Here is a 24,117-nt window from a genome sequence, read left to right on the forward strand (position 1 = left end):
AGATAATTCAAAAACAGTTGCCGCAGTATATTGACAGACAACTTCCAGAAATGCAAGGTGGATTCAGAAGAGGACATGGAGTGAGGGATATCATTGCTGATGTCAGATGGATCTTGGCTGAAAGCAAAGAATACCAGGAAGATGTTTACTTATGTTTTATTGACTATGCCACAGCATTCGATTGTGTGGATCATAACAAATTATAGATAATATTAAGAAGAATAGGAATTCCAGAACACTTAATTGCACTAGTGAGGAGCCTATACATAGACCAGGAGGCTGTTGTTCGAACAGAACAAGGGGATACTAATACCAAAAAAAAAACAAACTCACTGCCGTTGAGTTGGATCTGACTCACAGCGACCCCTCCTTGGGTTTCTGAGGCAGTGTCACTACGAAGTAGATCGCCCAATCTTCCTTCTGAGGAGTGGCTGATGGGTTTGAAATGCCAGCCCTCTGGTTAGCAGTCAAATACCTTAAGGACTGCACTACTGCATGGTGTAAAACCAAGAAGGGAGTGCATCAGAGTTGTATCTTTTCACCATACTCATTCAATTTGTATGCTGAGCAAATAATCTGAGTAACTGGATTATATGAAGAAGAACAGGGCATCAGGATTAGAGGAAGACTCATTAGCAATGTGCAGTACGCAGATGGCACAACTTTGCTTGCTGAAAGTGAGGATGACTTGAAGCACTTACTGATGAAGACTGAAGACTACAGTCTGCAATAGGGATTACCTTAATATAAAGAAAACAAAAATCCTCACAATAGGACCAACAAGCAGCATCACAATAAATGGAAAAAAGATTGAAATTGTCAAGGACTTCATATTACTTGGTTCTACAATCAACACCAATGGAAGCAACAGTCAAGACAGCAGATGATGTATTGCATTGGGCAAATCTGTTGTAAAAGACCTCTTTCAAGTGATGAAGAGTGAAGATGTCTCCTTGAAGACTCACTCACTCTCATTCACTGCTGTCTAGTTGGATCCAACTCATAGTAACCCCTCTAAGGTGTGCCTAACCCAAGCCATGGTACTTTCATTCACCTCTTATGCATGTGACAGCTGTACAATGAACAAGGAAGACCTAAGAAGAGTCGATGCTTTTGAGTTGTGGTGTTGGCGAAGAATGCTGAGAATACCATGGACTGCTAAAAGAAGTAACAAATCATCCTGGAAGAAGTGCATCCAGAATGCTCCTTGGAAGTGAGTACGGCCAGACTTCGTCTCACCTGCTTTGGTCATGTTGTCAGAAGGAACCATTCCCTGCAGAAGATATCATGCTTGGTAAAGGCCCTCAACGAGATGGATTGTCACAGTGGCTGCAGTCATGGGCTTGGATATAGCAAGGATTGTGAGGCTGGCACAGGACCGGGCAGTGTTTCGTTCTGTTGCACATAAGGTCACTACGAGTCAGAGGCAACTCAGTGACACCTAACACAACAACAGACCTATTTTCAGACTTCTGAGCTCCAGAACTATAAGATAATTTTGTGTTGTTTTAAGTCACAAAATTTGGGCTGATTTGTTACAAAAGCAAAAGGAAATGTATAAATATTTTGGTACCTAACAGTATGGTACTGCTGTAACATATACTTCAAAATATGAAGTGACTTTTGGGTTACAATCTAGGACCCTTGGGATAGTCTGCCTGGTAGAGAACTTAGAGGCTGCTATAAAAACTCATTGCCATCAAGTTGATTTCAACTCATAGCAACCCCACTGGGTTTCCCAGGCTGTAAATCTTTACAGATGTAGATTGCTCCATTTTCCTTCCACAGAGCAACTGGTGGATTTGAACAGCTGACCGCCTGGTTAGCACCCAAGTGCCTTACCACTAGGCCACCAGAGCTCATTAGAGGTTATTCTATATTTTTTTTTAAAAAAACAAACCCATGACCATCAAGTCGATTCCAACACATAGCTACCCCCTTTGGGTTTTTAAGTGGTAAATCTTTACAGAAGTAGATTACTCAGTCTAGCTTCCACAGAGTGGAATGAGTTGGATCCAACTAGACAGCAGTGAATGAGAGTGAGTGAGTCTTCAAGGAGACATCTTCACTCTTCATCACTTGAAAGAGGTCTTTTACAACACTTTTTGGTTAGCAGTCAGATGTCTTAGGCACTGTGCCACCAGAGTTCCAGAGGCTGCTATTGTTGTTGTTATGTGCCGTCAAGTTGGACCTGACTCATAGCGACCCCTCCTTGGGTTTCCAAGGCAGTATCACTACGGAAGTAGATTGCCCAACCTTCCTTCTGAGGAGTGCCTGGTTGGTTTGAACCGCCAGCCTTCTGGTTAGCCGTCAAGTGCCTTAGGCACTACGCCACCAGAGCCTCCTGTGGCTGCTATAGCACAGGGTAATTTCCCACATTACAATATGTACAGTAGAAAGAAAGGAGTCCCTGAGTGAATCAAAGAGTTAACACCCTCTGTTACTAACGGAAGGGTTGGTGATTTGAATGCCCTCAGAGGCCTGGTGACCTACCTGTGAAATATGACAGCCATTGAAAACCCTATGTAGCACAGTTCCCTTCTGAAACATGAGTCGGCAGGAGCTGGAATGGACTCAATTGCAACTAGTTTGGGTTTTTTAAAAACAGGAACACTAAATTTTGGTTAGAGATTAGTAACATAAAGATGCACTTTTTCCCCATCCAAACTCACAGACCCCAGTTTTAGGATCATAGCCCTGATGCAAGATACATTGTCTGCAAGGAAACCAGTGGTCATTTTGTTCCAGACGTTTAGAGTTATGCTTTTTTTTTTTTTTTTTTAAATCAGATAACAACTGTAATGAGTAAATGATAGCATAGTTTTTATTTGCCAAATGGAAATTTTATCTGTTTGAGAGACTGACTCGATATATATCAGGAATCACTTCACCTTTCAAACGAAAAGGTCTCGGTGATGTGAGGCTCCAATTCCCACACAACATACTTCACTTCCTCAGGACGTTAGAACTGCAGAAGATGAGGTTAGTGCCTGTTAACTCCCGGGGATGCGTTGGATCATATGGCCCCAGACTTTAGGTAGCATGGTGTTTCCTAATTACTGTCAAGATTCCTCTCGGTCCTATGGGGGTCCATGAACCAGCCCTGCCTTCTCCATGTCAATATTCTCTTAACTTCATTGGACTTCTGATTCTACATGAACAAAATGAGGACATTTGCACTTTACATATTCTAGAAGGTGACAAGAGGTTGTTTTCTCTCCAGTGTTGCTAAGAGCTGCAGTTGCATTTACATCAGAGATAAAGCACAAAGCAGCAGTGGGAATCCTTCCCAGAAAAAGGCAAAATACTTACTTAATGAGAATTTTATTTCTAGTCCAGGAAATCTCAGGCTGGGGATAGGATTCCACTGCACACATGAAAGTAGCCACCTCTTCCACTAAGGCATCTACTGTTTCAAGAGGAGTGGTGATGACAGGAGCTGAAATGAGAAGAGAAATCAAATGAGAAAATTCTGGAATGCTGTTTACTAACTTCCCTTAAGTACTCAGAGGCCACCACACGTATGTTTGAGAACTGTATTTCCACGGAGCAGAAATTTGCCGAGAGGAGGGAAGGCTTTATAGACAGGATTTTTATTCTACTTCCAAACTAGGTGTTTGCAAATCAAAAGGAAATGTTCTCTGGAGGATAGGTCTTAGAATTTATTATAAACAAGTAGAAGAGATTTAGGTTTTGTCAAAGCTTATAGGAAAATGGGTTTTTTTAGTAGGAATATAATAGTATTTCTTTAACAAACTTATAATCAGCTGCTCAACTTGATAATAATAACACTTGGAATAAGACAACCACACTCACACTCTCTTTCACACACACACACACACACACACAGAGAGGATGATTCAAATTTGGCTTGGAGCAGAGATGAGGAAAGTGTGTTTCAGCCTTAGCCACCGGACGTAGCATAGATGAAGGCCTGAAGAGGGAAGGTCTTCGGCACCCTAAAGGAATGATTAACAAGAAAAGAACATTTGTAAGGAATAGGAAGGAGAAGAGGAGCTCAGAAGAGAGAAAGGGAAAGAAAAGCCAGAGAGTTGTAAGCAAAGCCAGGAGAGTATGTTGGCAGAGTCCAAGAGTATCATGTGTTTCAAGAAGGAGGGCGAGTCAAATACTGCCAAGAGTGTCAAATGCTGCCAAGAAGCCAAATCAAACAAGGACTGAACAGTGCCCATCGAGTTTCCTGAAAAGGAGGTCACGATTGACTTTGGTGTGCAGATCCAGTGGACATTGGATACTGGAAGTCAGATTGTAGTGGGTGAGGGGTCACTGGGCGGCAAGAACATCTAAACCAGGAGGGCAGACATCTTTTTGAGACTTTGGCTGTGCTAGAAAAGGGACAGGCTGGATGCACTTGAAGGTGAGGACAGGGACAACAGCATATTTAAATGCTGATTGGAAGCATCTAATAGAAAGGAAAAATATTGAAAATAGGAGAAAAGGGGAGATAACTGAAAGAAGCAGATCCCTGAGAAAGAAGACAAATGTGGGATTCAGAGCAAGCAAAGGGATTATCCATAGAGCGAAGGAGAAATTTCTCTGGCAGCATAATTAGGAGGGAGGGAGCAAAGGGTGGGCAGAGATGTGCTTTTCCGTTTGCTATTAGGAAGCTGAAAAGGTTTTGGTCTAGGTTTCTTTTCTCCATGAAGTAATAGGCTCCTAAACTTGTAAGGAAAATTATACATATGCATATATACATACATATGATTATAAATATACAATCCTGGGTATGGTATATGCATGTACATATAATGAGAGAATGAATTAATACCAAGATGTTAAAAAGTATTTATCCTTAGGTGCTAGTATTATTTGTGTACTATTTTATACTTTTTGTTTTCCTATCTCTCTCATGGCATAATGCCTAAGGCATTTGACTGCTAACCAAGAAGGCGGGTGGTTCAAATCCACCAGCCACTCCTTGGAAGGAAGGTTGGACGATCTACTTCCGTAGTGATACCGCCTCGGAAACACAAGTCGGCTCCAACTTGACAGCAGTGAGTTGTTTTGGTATATCTTACAGGAATTTTTAAAATAGCATATGTGTTACTTTTGTGATTAAAAAAAAAGACTACAGTGAAGAAACAAATTAGAATGCCACAGAAATGTTAATTTTCTAAAATAATGCAATGGAAACACACTCATAATTGATAACATACTTTAAGAAAGTCAGTCTTGTAAGTAAAGAAGTATATTTTTCTAAATAATTAATGAATAAGTAATCAATTATATAATTGCATAGATATCAAAGGATAACAAAAACAAAATTTTACTTAGCTTGTGGAGTACATGCAATGATGGGTTCAAAGGTTAACCGTTGAATGCTTTCATTGTTTAAAATGAGAGGCCATTAAGCAACTACACACTGAGTGGCTGTGGTGCAGTGAATTCCTTACTATGGCCCTTCCAGCTATACCAAAACCAACCAAATTCACTGCCTTCGAGTGGGATCTCACTAATAGTGACCCCTCTTTCAGTTTCCAAGGCAGTATCACTATGGAAGTAGACAGCCCAGTCTTCCTTCCCAGGAGTGGCTGGTGGGTTTGAACCACCAGCCTTCTGGTTAGCAGTCAAATGCCATAGGCACTATGCCACCAGAGCACCTCTTCTAGCTGTAAAACAAAAAACAAACACACTGCCATCGAGTCAGATCCAACTCATAGCAACCCTTCCTTGGATTTCCGAGGTGGCATCACTACGGAAGTTGATTGCCTAACCTCCCTTCCAAGGAGGTGGGTTTCTACCGCCAGCCTTCTGGTTAGCAGTCAAATGCTTTAGGCACTACACCACCAGAACTCCCCTTCTAGCTACAGTCCTCCATTTTATGATGTATTGTAAATCCTAGCCTCTGGTAGCATAGTGCCTAAGGCACTTGACTGCTAACCAGAAGGCTGGCGGTTCAAACCCACCAGCCACTCCTCGGAAGGAAGGTTGGGCATTCCTATTTCCGTAGTGATACTGCCTCGGAAACTCAAGGAGGGGTCACTATGAGTCGGGGCTGACTCGATGGCAAATAACAACAACAACAGCAACATACTTATGGTTACAGTCTAATTTTGGAATGAGTTGTCTGTTATGTTAATGAGGCAGGATTAGGGTGGGATGTATCTTGAGTCACCACTTTACTGGAGGATGTGACCCAAGTCACCACTCTGAGTTTCCTTGAGGGCATGGTCTGCATACGATATATATGAATGCTCTAGCAAAGTTCTCTCTCCTGCTCTCGATTCCAAATCTGGCTAGTCATCACCATCTGACCTTGAATTCTTGGCTTCAAGAATTTGAGCCAGAAGCCTATCATTAAACCTGATTCACCAGTTTTGAGATTTGAGCCAGAAGCCTATCATTTAACCTGGTTCACCAGTTTCACCAACCGTGTGAAGCTAGCAGCCTGTTGTCTGACTTGCCAATCTGGGTTCATGAGTCCCTAAAATCATGTGAATGAGGAGGATCCTCCAGACAGATGCCAGACCCATGGATTTGGGACTTGCCAGCTTCCACAACTTCATGAACTATTTCCTGTGGCTCATTAGTACTGTGAGACACTGAAGTGAATTATGGACTCTGAAGACAGGAGGGAGAGGACCAAGTGGACAAGGACTGTTGTCGTTAGTTGCCATCAAGTCAGCTCCAACCATAGCTACGACACACTGCCCAGTCCTGTGCCAGTCTCACAACGCTTGCTATACCTGAGCCCATTGTCTGTTCATCTCATTGATGGTCTTCCCTTTTTTTCGGTGACCCTCCTTCTCTAGGGAATGGTCTCCTCTGACAACATGACCAAAGTAGGTGAGACAAAGTCTGGCCATTCTCACTTCCGAGGAGCATTCCAGCTGCACTTTTTCCAGGACAGATTTATTAGTTCTTCTGGCAGTCCATGGTACTTTCAGTATTCTTTGCCAACACCACAGCTCAAAAGCATCAAGTCCTCTTTGGTCTTCCTTATTCATTGTCCAGCTTTCATATGCATATGAGGCAACTGAAAACACCATGGCTTGGGTTAGGTGCACCTTAGTGTTCAAAGAGACATTTATTCTCTTCAGCACTCTAAAGAGGTTTTTTGCAGCAGATATACCCAGTGTAATACGTCATCAGATTTCTTGACTGCTGCTTCCATTGGGACCTCTGGCATTGAAGTGCCTAAGGCAATTGACCACTAAACAGAAGGCTGAGGTTCACACCCACCAGCCACTCCTTGGAAGGAAGGTTAGGCAATCTACTTCCATAGTGATATCGCTTCAGAATCCCAAGGAGGGTCACTATGAGTGGACCTGACTCGATGACAGTACACTGCTGAAATCTTTGACAATTTCAATCTTTTCTCCATTTATCATGATGTTGCTTATTGGTCCAGTTGTGAGGATTTGCATTTTCTTTATGTTGAAGTGTAATCTATACATAATTTGTGTGTGATATTAATAATATTGTTTGATAGTTTCCTCATTCTGTGGGATCATGTTTCTTTGGAAAGGGTACAAATATGAGTCTCTTCCAGTCAGTTGGCCAGGTAGCTATCTTCCAAATTTCTTGGCATAGATGAATGAGTACCTACAGAGTGGCATCCATTTGTTGTTTTTTGTCAGTTCCTTCAATGTAGCTTTGACATCTTCCTTCTATAATACTGATTCTTGATCATATGCCACCTTCTGAAATGGATGAACATCCACCTATTCTTTTTGGTACAGTGACTGCAAATACCTTCCATCTTCTTTTGATGTTTCCTGCACCAGTCAATATTTTGCCCGTAGAATCTCTCAGTATTGCAATTCAAGGCTTCAATTTTTTCTTCAGTTCTTTCAGCCTGAGAAATGCTGAGAGTGTTCTTTCCTTTTGGTTTTCTAATTCCAGGTCTTTGCACATTTCATTATAAGAATTGACTTTGTCTTCTCAAGCTGCTCTTTGAAATCTTCTGTTCAGCTCTTTTATCTTGTCATTTCTTCCTTTGCTTTAGCTACTCTCCATTCAAGACCAAGTTTCAGAGTTTCTTCTGACATCCATTTTGGTCTTTTCTTCCTTTCCTGTCTTTTTAATGACCTTTTGCTTTCTTCATGGATGATGTTCTTGATTTTATCCTACAGTTTGTCTGGTTTTTGGTCACTGGTGTTTGATGCATCAAATCTATTCTTCAGATGGTCCCCAAATCTAGGTGGGATATAATCAAGGTCATATTTTGGCTCTCACAGACTTGTTTTAATTTTTTTCAGCTTCAACTTGAACTTGCATACAAGCAATTGATGGTCTGTCCCACAGTCAGCTCCTGACCTTGTTTTGGCTGAGGATATTGAGCTTCTCCATCACCCCTTCCACAGGTGTAGTCAGTCTGACTCCTGTGTATTCCATCTGGCAAGATCCACACTTGTAGCCACTTTTTATGTTGTTGAAAAAAGGTATTTGCAATGAATACCGTCCACTATGGGTGACCCAGCTTGTATTTGAAATACCAGCAGCATAGCCTCCAGCCTCACAGCAACAGCAAGCCACCACAATATGACAAATGGAGAGATGAGTGATGGTTCAATCTGTATGCTGAGCAAATAATCTGAGAAGCTGGACTATATGAAGAACACAGCATCAGGATTAACAACCTGCAATATGTGGATTAACAACCTGCAATATGTAGGTGACACAACCTTGCTCGCTGAAAGTGAAAATAACTTGAAGCACTTACTGATGAAGATTAAAGAATACAGTCTGCACTATGGCTTAAACCTCAACATAAAATGAAAATCCTCACAACTGGACCAACAAACAGCATCATGATAAATGGAGATAAGATTGAAGATACCAAATATTTCATATTACTTGGGTCCATAGTCAACACCCACGGAAGCAGCAGTCAAGAAATCAGATGTTGAAGATGGTGGAATAAGCAGACAGACCGCACAGACCCTCTCCAACAAAGAAAAGGGGAACCAATTAACACAGGTACAGAAGATAATCCTGGAGCCCTGAGCTTTGAAGGGAAGGATATAGAAGTAGACTAAACTCCAACTAGTAGAAGAACCTGCATGAAAACCCTGAAAAAGGAGACATACAGAGCTGCAGTCTGTCAGTGATCCTGATAGCATGGACAGCTTGGATATGGCCAAGTGGTGTTAGGACCTAAGAGTTAACCTGAAAATTGGCCCTGCTAGCCAGGGGCTGCATGGAAGACTGCACCGGTGGCTGGTGAATAAAAGGGGAAACAGTGAAGAGGAAGGCAGGCTGAGCTGTGAACTTTTGCCTGTCTGGAGGATGCAGCCATTTTGAATGTTTACAAGCAGTTGGGCCATTTGGGTATTTAAAGCAACAGCCTTCTCCCAGATTCCAGGGACTTAAGAATAGGCTCCACTTGCCAGGAACCACAAACAACCAGAAAGCTTCACTTACTGAGTGAGAGCTACCACTTCCTTCTCCACCAATGGCCAATAATAATTGACCATCAAGAAGAGCCTGACTCACCCTTAGCTGCTCTTCACAAGCAGTTAACAGAGATCTAAATACAACAACGTCACAATTTCTCAGAGATAACAGACCATCACAGTTTACACAAAGAAGCAAGATAAAGTGGTAGAAACAAGGGAGCAGGGTATAGACCCAGAACACATCCCTGAGGAAGAAGCAGCATTGGAACTCCCTGATAAGGAATTTAAAAGAATTATATGTAGGTATCTTCAAAGGATTGAGAGACAGATCAAGTAAAATACTGACAAAATTAAGAAAAACACAGGCAAAATCCTAGAACAATTTTGGATGAAAATACAAGAACAAAATGACAAAATAAATGATAAATTAGAAATGATACAAAATCCAGAGATAGAAATCCAGATGATTAATACTAAATTTTCAGAAATAGATAACACATTGAAAAGGCAAAGGAGTAGAATTGAATCAATGGAAGACAGAATTGAGATTGAAGACAAATATCTGAATACTTCTTTGGAAAAGGATCAATCAGAAAAAAGATCAAAACAAAGTGAAGAAAGCCTAAAGTTCATGTGGGATACCATCAAGAAGAATAACCTACATTTCACTGGAATTCCAGAACAGGAAGAGAATAAGAAAACCACTGAGAAAATTGTCCAAGATTTATTGGAGGAGAACTTCCCTAATATGATGAAAGATGAGAATATATCCATCCAGGAAGTCCAAGAAACCCCAAACAGGATAGACAGACTCCAAAAGAAAATCACCAAGACATGTCATCATCAAACTCTTAAAAACCCAAGACAAAGAAAGAATCCTGAAAGCTGCATGGGAAAAACAAAAAGTTACTTACAAAGGACAACCATAAGAATAAGCTCTAATTTCTCAGCAGAAACCATGCAAGCGAGAAGGCAATGGGATGGTATATATAAACCTTAAAGAGAAAAATTTCCAACCAAGAATTACATACCTGGCAAAATCTTCCCTCAAATATGATGGTCAAATTAGGAGATTTCCAGATAAACAGAAATTAAGGGAATTTGTTAAAACCACATCAACCTTACAATGGATACTAAAGGGAGTCCTTTGAACAGAGAACCAATAATAGGAAACAACAACCAACCATTAATACACAAGATGACATAACCCAGAAACCAGTGATTCCTTTAAAAGTTAAAATTAGAAATGCCACTTAACCCAGCCATTCCATTACTAGGTATATATCTAAAAGAAGTGAGAGCCAGGACACGAACAGATATATGCACACCCATGTTCATTGTGGCACTATTTGCAATAGCCAAAAGATGGAAACAACCTAAGTGTCCATCAACTGAAGAATGGATAACCAAACTATGGTACATACGCACAACGGAATACAATGCAACCCTAATGGCTACTTCCAGCTATGGAAGTATTCAAAGTAAAATAAACTTACAAGATTGTAAACAGGGAACCAGAGACATTGATTGGCAAATGGGGACAACTACAAACTTAAAAGGGGAGAAAAATAGTATAGTTACAGAACTTTTAAGTGGTGAGGAAGTTAAGAGAGTTGCAAAAGGAACAGATATGTACACACTCATGTTCATCACAGCACTATTTACAGTAGCAAAAGGTGGAAACAACTATGTGCCCATCAGTGGAAGAGTGGATGACCAAACTATGGTACATACACATAATGGAATGCTATGCAGCACTAAAGAATCACTTTAGTTTTGTGTAGTTTACTGTACATAAATTATATTTCAATAAAATACATTAAAAAAGGAAGGAAGGAGAGAGAGAGAGAGAGAGGAAGATAGTAAGAAAGAAAAGAAAGGAAAGGAAGGAAGGAAGGAAGGAAGAAAAGAAAAGAAAGATCAGATGTCATATTGGACAGATCTGCTGCAAAAGACCTCTTTATTTTTAAATTTTTTTTTATCCCCTCTTCTGTGCAAAAGGAGCTCTGGTGGCATAGTGCCTAGAGCATTTGACTGCTAATCAGAAGGCTGGCAGTTCAAATCCACCAACCACTCCTTGGAAGGAGGACTGGGCAATCTACTTCCTAGAGATACTGCATAGGAAACCCAAGGAGGGGGTCTCTATGAGTTTGAAGCAACTCAACAGCAGTAAGTTTGGTTTGGTTTTCTGTGTAATAGACATCTCTAAAGTGCTGGAGAACAAAGATGTCTTTTTGAAGAGTAAGGTGTGCCTAACCCAAGCCATGGTATTTTCAATTGCCTCATATGCCTGTGAAAGCTGGACAATGAATAAACAAGACCAAAGAAGAGTTGACTGATGCTTTTGAGTTGCAGTATTGGCAAAGAATACTGAAAGTACCATGACTGCCAGAAGAATGAACAAATTTGTACTGGAAGAAGTGCAGCCAGAATGCTCCTTGGATGTGAGAATGGCCAGACTTTGTTTCACCTACTTTGGTCACACTGTCAGAAGGGACCATTCTCTGGAGAAGGATATCATGCTTGGTAAAGTGGAGGGTCGGTGAGAAAGGATAAGACCCTCAATGAAATGGATTGACACAGTGGCTGCAACGATGGGCTCAAGAATAGCAAGAATTGTAAGGATGATGCATGATCCAGCAGTGTTTTGTTCTATTGTACATAGGATCACTATGAGTCAGGGCTGACTCAACAGCACCTAACAAAAAACAACACAACTATTTTACTACCTTTCATTGCTATCTGTGCTCTATACGTTACTTACATTATACATACATGTATGATAAAAATAGTATAAAATGTGTTCATCTCTTCCCAACTCAACGTTCAGTGTTTGTTGCTGATAGCTTGACACTGGCTGTGTTTAGAGTATTTATACCATAAAAATTAACACATGCTACATATGAGGACCTTTTTCCTCTAACAGGTGGATATTAAACATATACCAGCACACTGCTATGCAAACGGGATATTTTACAGCCACTGAAAATGATGTTTTTGATGAGTATTGATAACATAGAATTACTTATTTACTTTAGGTAAAAATGGCAGGTAGCAAAATTGTATTGACAATATTATTACAGTACATTATTTTAGGATACATGGGAAATTTAGGACATGGAAGAACACATGCCATGTTAATAGTCCTAGAAGTTGGGTTACTTTTTTTATTTTAAACTGTTATATATGTTGTTTCCAAAATCCTTCAAATGTATAATGGCTATTATTTTTATAAAATAAAAACAAATGGGATTCATTCATTTATTTTTAAACAAAACACAAATGCAGAAGTGGTAGGGGTAGTAGACTTAATATTATTTTTCCAAACAGGTGACATAGACCATATTGAGATCAGTTAAGATCAAAGAAGTCCATGTTAGAATGTCTTGACAAGCTGAGACATGGAGGAGTATGTGAAATTATACTAAGATGTTTTTAAAATTAATACCTTTCCATAATGCTCAGTGGTATGACAGTCTTATGTGATGAATGATTCTGGGTTTTTTTTGTTGTTGTTGTTGTTGTTTCCTTTCTGAAGATTGAAACTGGATATTTTTCACCTTACATAAGCTCTTTGTCATCTCTTATTTTTTCATATTCACTCCTTTTATTCCTTAAATTTTATTTTGCTGTTGCTGAGAAAATATACAGCAAAACATACACCAATTCAACAGTTTCCACATGTACGATTTAGACACTGATTACTTTTTTCAAGTTGTGCAACCATTCTCATCCTCCTTTTCTGAGTTGTTCCTCCCTCTTTAACAAAAACTCATTGTCCACTGTGGTAGTTAAGGTTGTATGTCGACTTGGCTGGGCCTGGTTGAGTGGCTGGGCAGCTGGATTATAGTATTCCCCATGATGAGACTGGTAATCAACTCGATGGTGGAACCTACTGTGAGCAGCCTTAGGGATGTGGTATGCTACCAGTATATGAAGAGAAGCCTTGGGGAATGGTTTCTAGTTTATGGCATATTTGAACCCTGCATGTAATCAAGTCATTGTTCAACAGCCTTCCATGCCCTGCTGATTTTGGGACTTTCAGTGGACTTGAATCAATGGCCAGCCATGTTATTTAGTAACATTGGGACTGTGCCTTTTTACTTGTCAACCTTGGGCTTGTCAGCCTCAGCAGCCAGCAGCTGTCTGAGTGAAGAAAAGCCTCTAGCTTCAGTGGGCCAGGAGCAGGAGGCAGAGCTGAAGCCCAAGGTTGAGGGGCTTTCACCCAGGCGCTAGAGCCTGGCACTTTGAACTCAGACTTAAAGCCTTCAAACTGTAAGAGAATAAACTCCTGTTTCTTCAAGTCATCCCATTTGTGGTATATTCTTCTCAGAATGGTACTAGGTAAACAAAAACACCCCCTAAAGTTACTATTTAATCTTTCTAGTTGCTGTTGTCAATTTTATCCTATATAGCTAATTCTTACAAAAGCATAATACTCAAGGCAGACCTTTTTCACTCGTTAAGCTAAAGTATTGTTCAGTTTAAGAACACTTCAGGGGATACCTTTGGTTTCAAGTTTAAAGATTATCTCAGGACAATATTTCAGGGGTTCATCCACCTTTCATGGCTCCAGAAAGTCTAGAATCCATGGGAATTTGAAATTCTGTTCTGCATTTTCCCTCTTTTGATTAGGATTCTTCTATAGAACCTTTGATCAAAATGTTCAGTAATGGTAGCTGGGCACCATCCAGCCTCATGGCAAAGGAAGCAGCTGTTCATGGAGGCAATTAGCTACACATTCCACACTCTCCTCCTCTTCCTGACTCTCCTTCCTCCTCTTTTGTTCCAGATGAATAGAAACCAATTGTTGTGCCTTGGATGGCTGCTTGCAAGCTTCTAAGACTCCAGGCACTACACAACAAACTAGGAGGTAGAATAGAAGCACTAAAAATGTTAATAGGCCAATTAACTAGGATGTCCCCATGAAATCATGACCCTAAACCTGCAAACGAAGGAATCAAATGCCATGAGGTGTCCATACCAGCCTCAGCAGACACACACTTTCTCTCTCTTTTTAAAATCATTGTTATAAATATATCTATTGTACAACTTTTGTCAATTAAACATTTTACAGGGATATAATTTATTGACAGCAATTACAATAATTGGCTGTGCAACTCTACCTTTAATCAATGTGATCTTTCCATCACTATTAATCCTCCTTTCCCTACTTCTTCCCTGGTAACCACAAATAAACTTTGGCCTCCCTATATTTGTGTTTTCATATAAATGAAGTTGTACAATATTCGTCTTTTTGTAATTGAATTATTTCACTCAGCATGATGTCTTCAAACTCCATCCATACTGTCATACACTTCAAGACTTCATCTCTCCTATAAGCTGAGTGATATCCCATTGTATGTATATACCGTATTTTGTTTATATATCCAACTGTTGATGGGAATTTAGATTGTTTCCACAGTTTAGCTATTGTGAATAGTGAATAGTAACTCTGTTTTTAATAAATTTGCATCAAAAATTTATTACATATCTGTTATGTATCATGTATTATATTTTTCATTCATTATATCATTTATTTTTAACAACCACCATAAAGGTAGGCATTGTCATTATTCTCATTTGCCATGAGAAAATGGAGACTAGAGATAGTTAAATAACTTTTCTAAATATTACATAAGCAGGAAGTGATGGAATTGAACTTCATGGTCAAGGTTAATTTAAAGTTCCTAGCTCTTAACTTTGAGCTATACTGTGTCTTCAGTATAATAATGATTACATATAGAAAAAAAGAAAATACTTAAATCAATGTTAATTTCTATAGGTAGTATATAGTTGGTTAAGTCCACATTATCCTCATTCCAAAATTATCCAAATAAATCTGCTTTCAAGTGTTTACTGACAGGATCACATAGTTGGATTTAATGACATTTGCTGACTCAGCAGACTCTCTTGTTTACTTGTATTGTACTCTCCAGCTTTCATCTCAGCCAGAGACTATTTAAACTAGGACACTATTTCTTCCCTCAATCCAAGGACCACATGAATAACAAATACATGAAAACGACCACAGTACTTTTCTAGACCCAAAGAGCAACATGACTTGAATACTAGCTGCTTGATGAGAAGGACCTGCTGTTCCCATTCCTGTCCGTTTTCCGGCGCTAACACATGGCCATTGACCTACAGATTTCTGATTGAGTAGCTGCTGATTGACTTGACAAAATGATAGAGTATATAAAGCAGCCAGATGCATTCACCCTTTCTGTTGTAAGATTAAGGCTCAGACTTGGAAAATATTCCTGTTACTCTAACATCATGAATCTAGTTATTGTTTTAGTTTTTGTTTTCCAGTATTTCACTTCTGGTGTTAGTAAATAAAATTTCTTTGTAGCTTGTACGGTTCATTAGTAATCATGCTCAATAGTTGCACACACACACACACGTGTGTGTGTGTGTGTGTGTGTGTATTTATATATAATTTTCCTCCTACTTGAAGAATACTGTTTTATACTTCCTTTAGTGCAGACCTCCTAGTAATAATTTTCTCTGTTTTTGTTTGTTTCAAAATGTCTGTTTCAGTTAATTGTTGTACAATATTTCCAGTGCATATGGAATTCTAGGTTGATAGTTATTTTTCCTTTATCACTCTGAGGATATTAGTCTATTGTCTTGTGGCTTCCACTGTTTAATAGTCAAGTGTTTGGCTAGTTGTTTGAGTCCTCTGGTGGTGCAAATGATCAAAGTCAATTGTTGCTTCCGAACTGTTGTATCATTGACTGTTTGCAACAGAGCACATACCTTGCCCTCAGGGATAGCACTAGGCATACGCAGGTAGTAGTTCTGTTCAGTCTATCAGCATTTCTAAAATTGCCTGTCCTGGAGTTATTCCTTTGGGTTAAACATTCTCTCCTAGGGGAACATTTAAAAATGTGCACATTACACAGAAGTGATAATTACACCAATTATTTAACAATCTTTATATGTTGAGCACTGGTAGGCATTTCTTATTTTACATATATGAGAAGACACACAGAAACACATCAGGGACTGAGAAAAGCAAAACTTATCTCCACATTCTTTCCTAGGTATTAAATGTCTTGTTTCACTTTCATCATTAACCAACTTAGACCCCATGGCATATTGTCCTATGATCTCAACTTTCTCACTCCTTTCTTACTCTGACCCTGGAAAGCACCAATCATGAATTAACCCCACCATCTGCCCTTTCTACACCTATGGTCATATGGCAATTCTGGATAAAATGAAACAACTGCGCCGATCAGGGCCACCACAAAGCTGCACTCCCCAGCCTCAGCTGGGTCTGCAGATGGTCCACGTAATCCTTCTGAATTCTCCCCTCCGCTCCTCTCACCTTCCTGAATGGGACCACTCCCCTCGGCCTCATCTGTCCCACTTCCCGAATGACCTTATGTCCCATTTCACTAAGAAGATGCTTATTTCACCTTTGAGACTATATGATAAAAATTAAAGAAGTCTGGAAATTTCTTCTCTTTCTTTAAGATCACTAATACTTAAGCCAACTACATTTTCCCAAGTGTGCAATGAGCAGCTTTCAATGCACATCAATATCAAACATTCGCCCAGTATTTGGTGAGAGTACTGTGCCTGCACTGAATTAGTCATGTCCAGTCTGTGAATCTTATCCTTGAATACGATGAATTAAAAGTGAAGGGTATGCAAATATCTAATGATAAATCACTTTAATTCTAAAACCTCCAGATGTAGAAGAAAATGGGGTAATTTTTTAAAGTAGGGTTTTGACAGGAGCTTATTGTACATATTAAACAAAGCCAATGCTGCTTACATTAACTCCTATATGCCCCCAAAATGCAATATCCCAGAATACACTTAATACTTCGCAGAAAAAAACCTTAAATGTTATTGAAGTATGTGGTTAAGGAAAATCATTCCATGAAAGTGTTGGCTACTTTCATGCAAGGCAATTTAAAAATTCTCCTTCTTGCAATTATGATGTGGACCTCATCATTCAAAGTATCACTAGTTGAAATGGTGACTTTTCTCCTGATTTTTTAACATTAGCAGTCTAAAACTAAACCAATAACCTATTAAATCTCTAAAATCAATTGTTAATTTGTTTCAAAAATAGTGCAGTTAAAAAAAGTCACCTGAATATCCATGCACTATTTTAAATTTGTTGATTTATTTTGTATATTAGTGTACAGACAGCTGAATTCAAGGTAAAGGATTTATACTTCCGTAGTGATACTGCCTCAGAAACCCAAGGAGGGGTCTCTATGAGCGGGGTCTGACTCAACGGCACATAACAACAACAACATACCTATCTAAAAAGCTCTTTTTCAGACTCCCAGATAAGCAAAGCACTACCAAAGAAGAAAGTAGGCAGTCTCATACCTACAGATCTCAAAGCCTACTATACAGCCATGGTAGTCAAAACAGTACTGGTACAATAACAGACACATAGACCAATGGAATAGAATTGAGAGCCCAGAAGGAAATCCATCCACCTATGGACAGCTCATCTTTGACAAAGAGCTGAAACTCATTAAATAGGGAAGAAATTGTCTCTTTAACAAATGATGCAGGTAAAGCTGGAAATCCATTCACAAAAAAATGAAACACTCTGTGTTTCATATCCAAAAACTAACTCAAGTTGTATCAAAGACTTAAATATCAAACGTAAAACTATAAAGATATCAAACAAAAATAAGGGCAAACTTAGGGGCCCTAATTTATGGCATAAATCAACAATCAAACATATATAAAAATGTACAAATAGCAGGAGATAAACTAGAAGACTGGGACTTCTTAAAAATTAAACACTTAAGAGCATCAAAAGACTTCTCTGAAAGAATAAAAAGAACTTACAGATTGAGAAAAAAGAAATGACAACAACATATCGGACAAGGGACTAATCTCTGAAATCTACAATAAACTTCAACATTTCAACAACAAAAAAGACAAACAATCCAATTAAAAATTGGGGAGAGGACATGAATAGACACTTCACCAAAGAAGGCACTCAGACAGCCAAAAAACACTTGAAGAAATGCTTGAAATCATTAGCCGTTAGACAGATGTAAATCAAAACAACACACAGTGGAATACTATACGACATTAAAGAATAACCATGTATCTGTGAAACACTCATAACATAGATGAACCTGGAGGACATTATGCTGAGTGAAATAAATCAATCACAAAAGGACAAATATTGCATGAGACCACTGTCATAAAAAGTCAGGGAAAGATTTACAAAGAGAAAGAAATGTTCTTTGATGGTTACCAGGGATGGGAGAAGGAAGAGAGGGAAAATCATTAACTAGAGAATAGACTTGAAGCATTTACTGATGAAGATTAAAGGCTACAGTCTACAGAATGGATTACATCTCAACATAAACAAAATGAAAATCCTCACAACTGGACCAATAAGCAAAATCATGATAAATGGAGAAAAGATTGAAGTTGTCAAAGATTTCGTATTACTTGTTTCCACAATCAACACCAATGGAAGTAGTAGTCAAGACATCAGATGATGTAGTGCACTGGGCAAATCTGCTGCAAAAGACCTTTTTAAAGTGCTGAAGAGCAAAGATGTCTCTTTGAAGACTAAGGTGTGCCAAACCTGAGCATGATATTTTCAATCACCTCATATACCTGTGAGAGCTGGAAAACGAGTAAGGAAGACTGAAGAAGAGTTGATGCCTTTGAGTTCTGTTGGCAAAGAGTACTGAAAGTACCACGTTCTCCCAGAAGAAGGAACAAATCTGTCCTGGAAAAAGTGCAGCCAGAATGCTCCTTGGAAGCGAGAATGGCCAGGCTTCATCTCACATATTTTGGTCATGTTGTCAGAAGGGACCATTCTTTGGAGAAGGATACCATGCTCGGTAAAATGGAGGGTCAATGAAAAAGGGGAAGGCCCTCAATGAGATGGACTGACACAGTGGCTTCAATGATGGGCTTGGGTATAGCAAGGATTGTGAGGCTGGCACGGGACCGGGAAGTGTTTCATTCTGTTGTACATAGGGTCACTATGAGTCGGAGCTGGCTCGATAGCATCCAACAACAACAGAGAGTAGCCACGTATTAACCTGGGTGATTATCATATGTAATGAGGGAATGGAAAACCAAACCCACTACCATCGAGTCAATATCCCCAATATAAAGGAAGACATTGAGGTGCAGTGTACAAGAGTTAGAGGCAACAATGGTAAATACTACTACATACACAATCCTGCAGTAACAGTAATAACGATAATCTACAAACGGATATGTAGATAGACATGCAAGTTGAAGAGGTGTAGGAAAGTGAATGGGGCTTCACCCACAAATATACATAGATTTGGCAGAGGATATTTCTGCATATGTACTCATATGTGCTGCAAATACAGCCACACATAGTAGAGCCAATGGTTGCAGCAGTATATTGATAGAGAACTTCCAGAAATGCAAGCTGTATTCAGAAGAAGATGTGGAACAAGGGAATCATTACTGTTGTCAGATGGACCTTGGCTAAAAGCAAAGAATACTAGAAAGATGTTTACTTGTGTTTTATTGACTGTGCAAAAGCATTTGACTGTGAGGATCATAACAAATTGTGGATAACATTGAGAAGAATGGGAATTCCAGAACACTTAATTGTCCTCATGAGGAACCTGTACATAGACCAGGAGGCTGTTGTTCAAACAGAGCAAGGGGATACTGCATTGTTTAAAATCAGGAAGGAAGGGTGTTAGGGTTGTATCCTTTCACCATGCTTATTCAATCTGTATGCTGAGCAAATAATCCAAGAAGCTGGACTATATGAAGAAGAACATGGGATCAGAATTGGAGGAAGACTCATTATCAACCTCCGATATGCAGACAACACAACCTTACTTGCTGACAGTAAAGATGACTTAAAGCACTTACTGATGATGATTAAAGACTATAGGCCCAGCTACCACTGTCAACCACTTGGAGGGGGATCTATGTAGGAAATCCTGGACATAGAGGGAGAGCAATGTGAAACAAAACTCAAAATCATTTGGAAAAGAAAAGGGGGACCAGGTTTGCTGGTCTGATAGAGCCTGGTGGAACCACTGGGACTATGACCCCTAGCTGTCCTTCAGGTCTAGAATTGAACCCACACCTGTGGCTTCCAGCCAAACAAAAGACAGGCATATGAGTTGAACATTTCCCTGAGGAAACATTTCTCCTTGGAGAGAACAATCATGGAAGAAAGAAGGGCTGCTTATGCAGGCATACAGCTCAGGGGGTGGGAGTGCATGGAGGGATGGACACAGGGAAGAGGTAACTATGGGGAGGAAGTGGAGCTGTTGCATTGGGGTAAACTGCAGTCAATGTCATGAGACAAAGTGTATGTGAACTGCTGTATGGAAAGTGAATTTGCTCTGTAAACTTTCACCCAAATCACAATAAAAAAATAAAAAATAAAAAACTTAACCCAAATCACACACACGAAAAAAGAATAATGTTATGTTTTGGGGATTGTAATCAACATCACAAAACAAAGTGTATATAAGTTGTTGAATGGGAAACTAATTTGCTCTGTAAATTTTCATCCAAATGACAATAAAAAGTTAAAAATAAATAAAAAGCTCTTTTTATTATTTAGTTCTGCCCAGAATAAACAATTAGAGACATTAGGGATGGGACATTTTCATTACTAACGATAGCTTTAAAATAACAGCATATTACTGTCGTTCTTTCTACCAATATATTCCATGAAATTCAGCATTTAAAATTTTAATGGCTGTGTTCTCATAATAATGTCTGTTCTCAGAACTGTTATGTGTAATCAGTGAGTGTTTGCTTTCCTAGGCATGGTGTTTTGGGCTAAGGTTGGTGTTAAACCCTTACTATGTAATTTAAACTTTACAATATACACAGCAGACTAGGCAAAAAATATTCTTTTAACATTTTCAGCTTAAAACCTAATTATAGCAATAAATAAATTGTAGGAAGCAAAGTATGTTTACCAATCTGATTATTTTATTTAAAAGCCAGAATGTTTGACATATATGATATAATCTCTGTTACATCTATGTCATCAAATCTGATGTTTTCAAAATAAAGTATGCATTCAAATAAACGATTTTGTCTGCAAAGTGGGATTAATTTGTTTTAGGCTAAATTAGAAATAATTCAGACATAGAAATGTGTGTGTGTCTGTGCACCAAATTCTGACTGAACCCAGAACCATCAAAATTAATTGTCCTGATCTTTGTAAGACTGAATTTTAGTAAATGTTAATGTTTAATCATGTATTTTTGTCTCTAACTGCAGAGGTCAGAACAGCACTGATAGAACTTCTGACAATCCGTAAGTCTGAACATCAAGGTGCTGCCTCACCGGACATCCGTCGTACAATCAGGAAGTATTAACATAATCTGAAGCCAAGGTTAAGTCTTTCTGACTATTATTAGCTATTTGAAAAGATCCGGATTCTCTTTTATCTGAAGATACATTAAAGTATTAGCTGGCAATTAGACCTCTACATACATTTGATGATACCATTCTGCTCACGTAAAATGAAAAAAGAGAAGCAACAAAAAAACATAAATCTACGAAATCAGATTGTTTGAGAAGAAGACTACGTCTTATTAGCATGTGAACTTTGACCTTGTGACACCAGCATTTCTAGTGAACCATAAAATCCAAAGACTTGTTTCCCATGTACATATAGATACTACTTTCACTTTTCTTTAAAATCCAAGCTTTTCCATTCTTTGGCAAAGTAAAAATGAAGGTAAAATAATTCATTTGAATGTCATAAAACAGAGAACACTTTTACTCTGTTGAAATACATTTAATGTGTACTCTTTACTCCAATCCATACTATTCAATCTGCTTTCTCAAGCTTTGTTAAAAAAGATTTCATTGAGGCCTTCAGCCATTTCACAAATCACAAATATCTCATCTTTTGTCCTAATTTGGAATGCTCTAGTCTCCGTTTTATAATTCACTGGCCAGAGACCATATCACTGTGGGCATTCTTGCTACTGCAACAGGTGTTTGTCAGTTTCTTAAGTTGGTTTCCTTTCCCCTGAGGTGGTGTTATTTCCGGTACATTCCAAAAGCTCTGATAAAAACGTTTGCAGTATCTCGCGGCACCAAATCATGACTTCAGCCTCAAAGTGAGTGAGAACCCATTGTCTTTAAGCTTTCATTATATCAGCAATTTGTGTGTCCTTTTCTCCTCACTTTGATTTTTGAAAACACAAATATTTATTAAGGGTTTAGTAAAACCAAAACTGAAAATATAAATAATGTCCTTGTTGTTGTTCAAAAGCAAACTTTCAGATGGCTGGGAAGGGAGTTGATTATATTCTTGGCAAACCAGACGTGAATAGGTTTTCATCATCCATTTAGACCACCCTGAAGTCTGACATACACATAAACAAAACAGTCCTTGATAACCTGTAGTCTACCTGCTAATGTTCCCCCTAGAAGTGAGAGCTCTGCAGATACTGTGTGGTGAAACATTTTACTGCAGAACTTAAGGGGGCAAATACTGGTAGAGAGAAAACTATCAACCAATTGCTTATTTAAACAGGCTCTTCACTCTCCATACGTCCCACCTCTACTTCATCAAGTAAAACCCAAGCCCACCACAGTGTGAATCAGTTATGATCAGAGCACACACACACAAACACACACACACTTTTGAACATTGACAAGGCAACAGGAAGAGGAGATGGTTCCAACCAACCTTTTGGAAGTTTCTCAGTCCCGCTGAAGGCGATCAGAGTCAGAATGTGTATCAGTGGAATGTTGACCAGCTCTCTCATGATTAATCCAGGCTCAGGCCGGAGAAAGTTCCTTCTGGACAAAGCAAGGAAAATGCCTCCACAGTTTACATTTTAAAGCATAGTTTGTTACAAAAGGGTTGTCGGCTAATGACTGTTTGTGTCAGCAGCTCCACGGGCTCTAAGTATAATCAGGAATTCTCAGACTTGGCGGTAATGATGGACATGGCCAGCTGGTGAGTATCCACTTAGGCCCGTAATGCAAGTGTAGGGCTGGAGGAACAAGGGAAAGAAAATCCCTTTAGAATCCCTTTTAAGACAGTGGCAGAAGGACAATACCAGATGTCTTTTGCAACCATCACCATATTCCCTGAGGTATAGGTCTCCTGATCTGCTGATTCAGCCCACCACTTTTTCTTCACTCAAACCAGAAATCTGGGTGTATCTAATCTTGACTCCTCTGCTCTTTCACCTCACCCTCAACATCCAACCCATTACCAATTCCTACAGAATTTATCAACTAAATATTTCTTGAGCTGTTCTTCTCCTTTTATTCTAATTAGTATCACCCCATCCCAACGGTCTTTTCAGACATTCATCTTCTCTGAATGACAGCACTAGCCTCCTATCTCTTATCCCTGCCTTTAATCTCTTCTCAGATAGCCTCTCCTGATTATGAAATTTATCACATAGAAAAGCATATCCAACACTCCCTAATATGACACATGACGTCTTGCTGTCCTCTATCTTCCTTGTTAGCCTCATCTTTTACAACTCATGCAGTTTATTTTAATACTCAGCAACTTGAACTGCTAGTGGTTCTTTGTATACAACTTTCTCGCCTCCAAATGCTCATGCTGTTCCCTCTTCTTGGAATGCTATTCCCTGCCTCCCCACGCAATCAATACCCATCCTAATTTGATCATCATCTCTTCTTGCAAGCCTTCTCAGACCAACACTCTCACATGTTCCCAAGTTGTGTTAGGGTTGCCTTCTCTGGGTTTTCATAGTATTTTATACGTAGCTCTATCATTGCACTGGCT

At 39.2% G+C, this 24,117-nt stretch overlaps 1 protein-coding gene across 1 annotated transcript in view; it reads right to left on the reverse strand.

The window, feature by feature from the left end:
- MUSK (muscle associated receptor tyrosine kinase) overlaps nucleotides 1-23,116 on the reverse strand; it is a 115,710-nt gene extending 92,594 nt beyond the window's left edge. The window contains exons 1-2 of the mRNA XM_042780387.1: nucleotides 23,038-23,116; nucleotides 3,313-3,439 (exon numbers count right to left, since the gene is read on the reverse strand). Of these exons, the coding sequence (XP_042636321.1) occupies nucleotides 3,313-3,439; nucleotides 23,038-23,116 (206 nt within the window). The remainder of the gene's footprint in view (nucleotides 1-3,312; nucleotides 3,440-23,037) is intronic.
- Nucleotides 23,117-24,117: the final 1,001 nt, after the last annotated feature.

Source organism: Orycteropus afer, unplaced genomic scaffold (genome assembly GCF_000298275.1).
Source record: "Orycteropus afer afer isolate SDZICR_OR568_19922 unplaced genomic scaffold, OryAfe1.0 scaffold00037, whole genome shotgun sequence".
NCBI lineage: Eukaryota > Metazoa > Chordata > Mammalia > Tubulidentata > Orycteropodidae > Orycteropus > Orycteropus afer.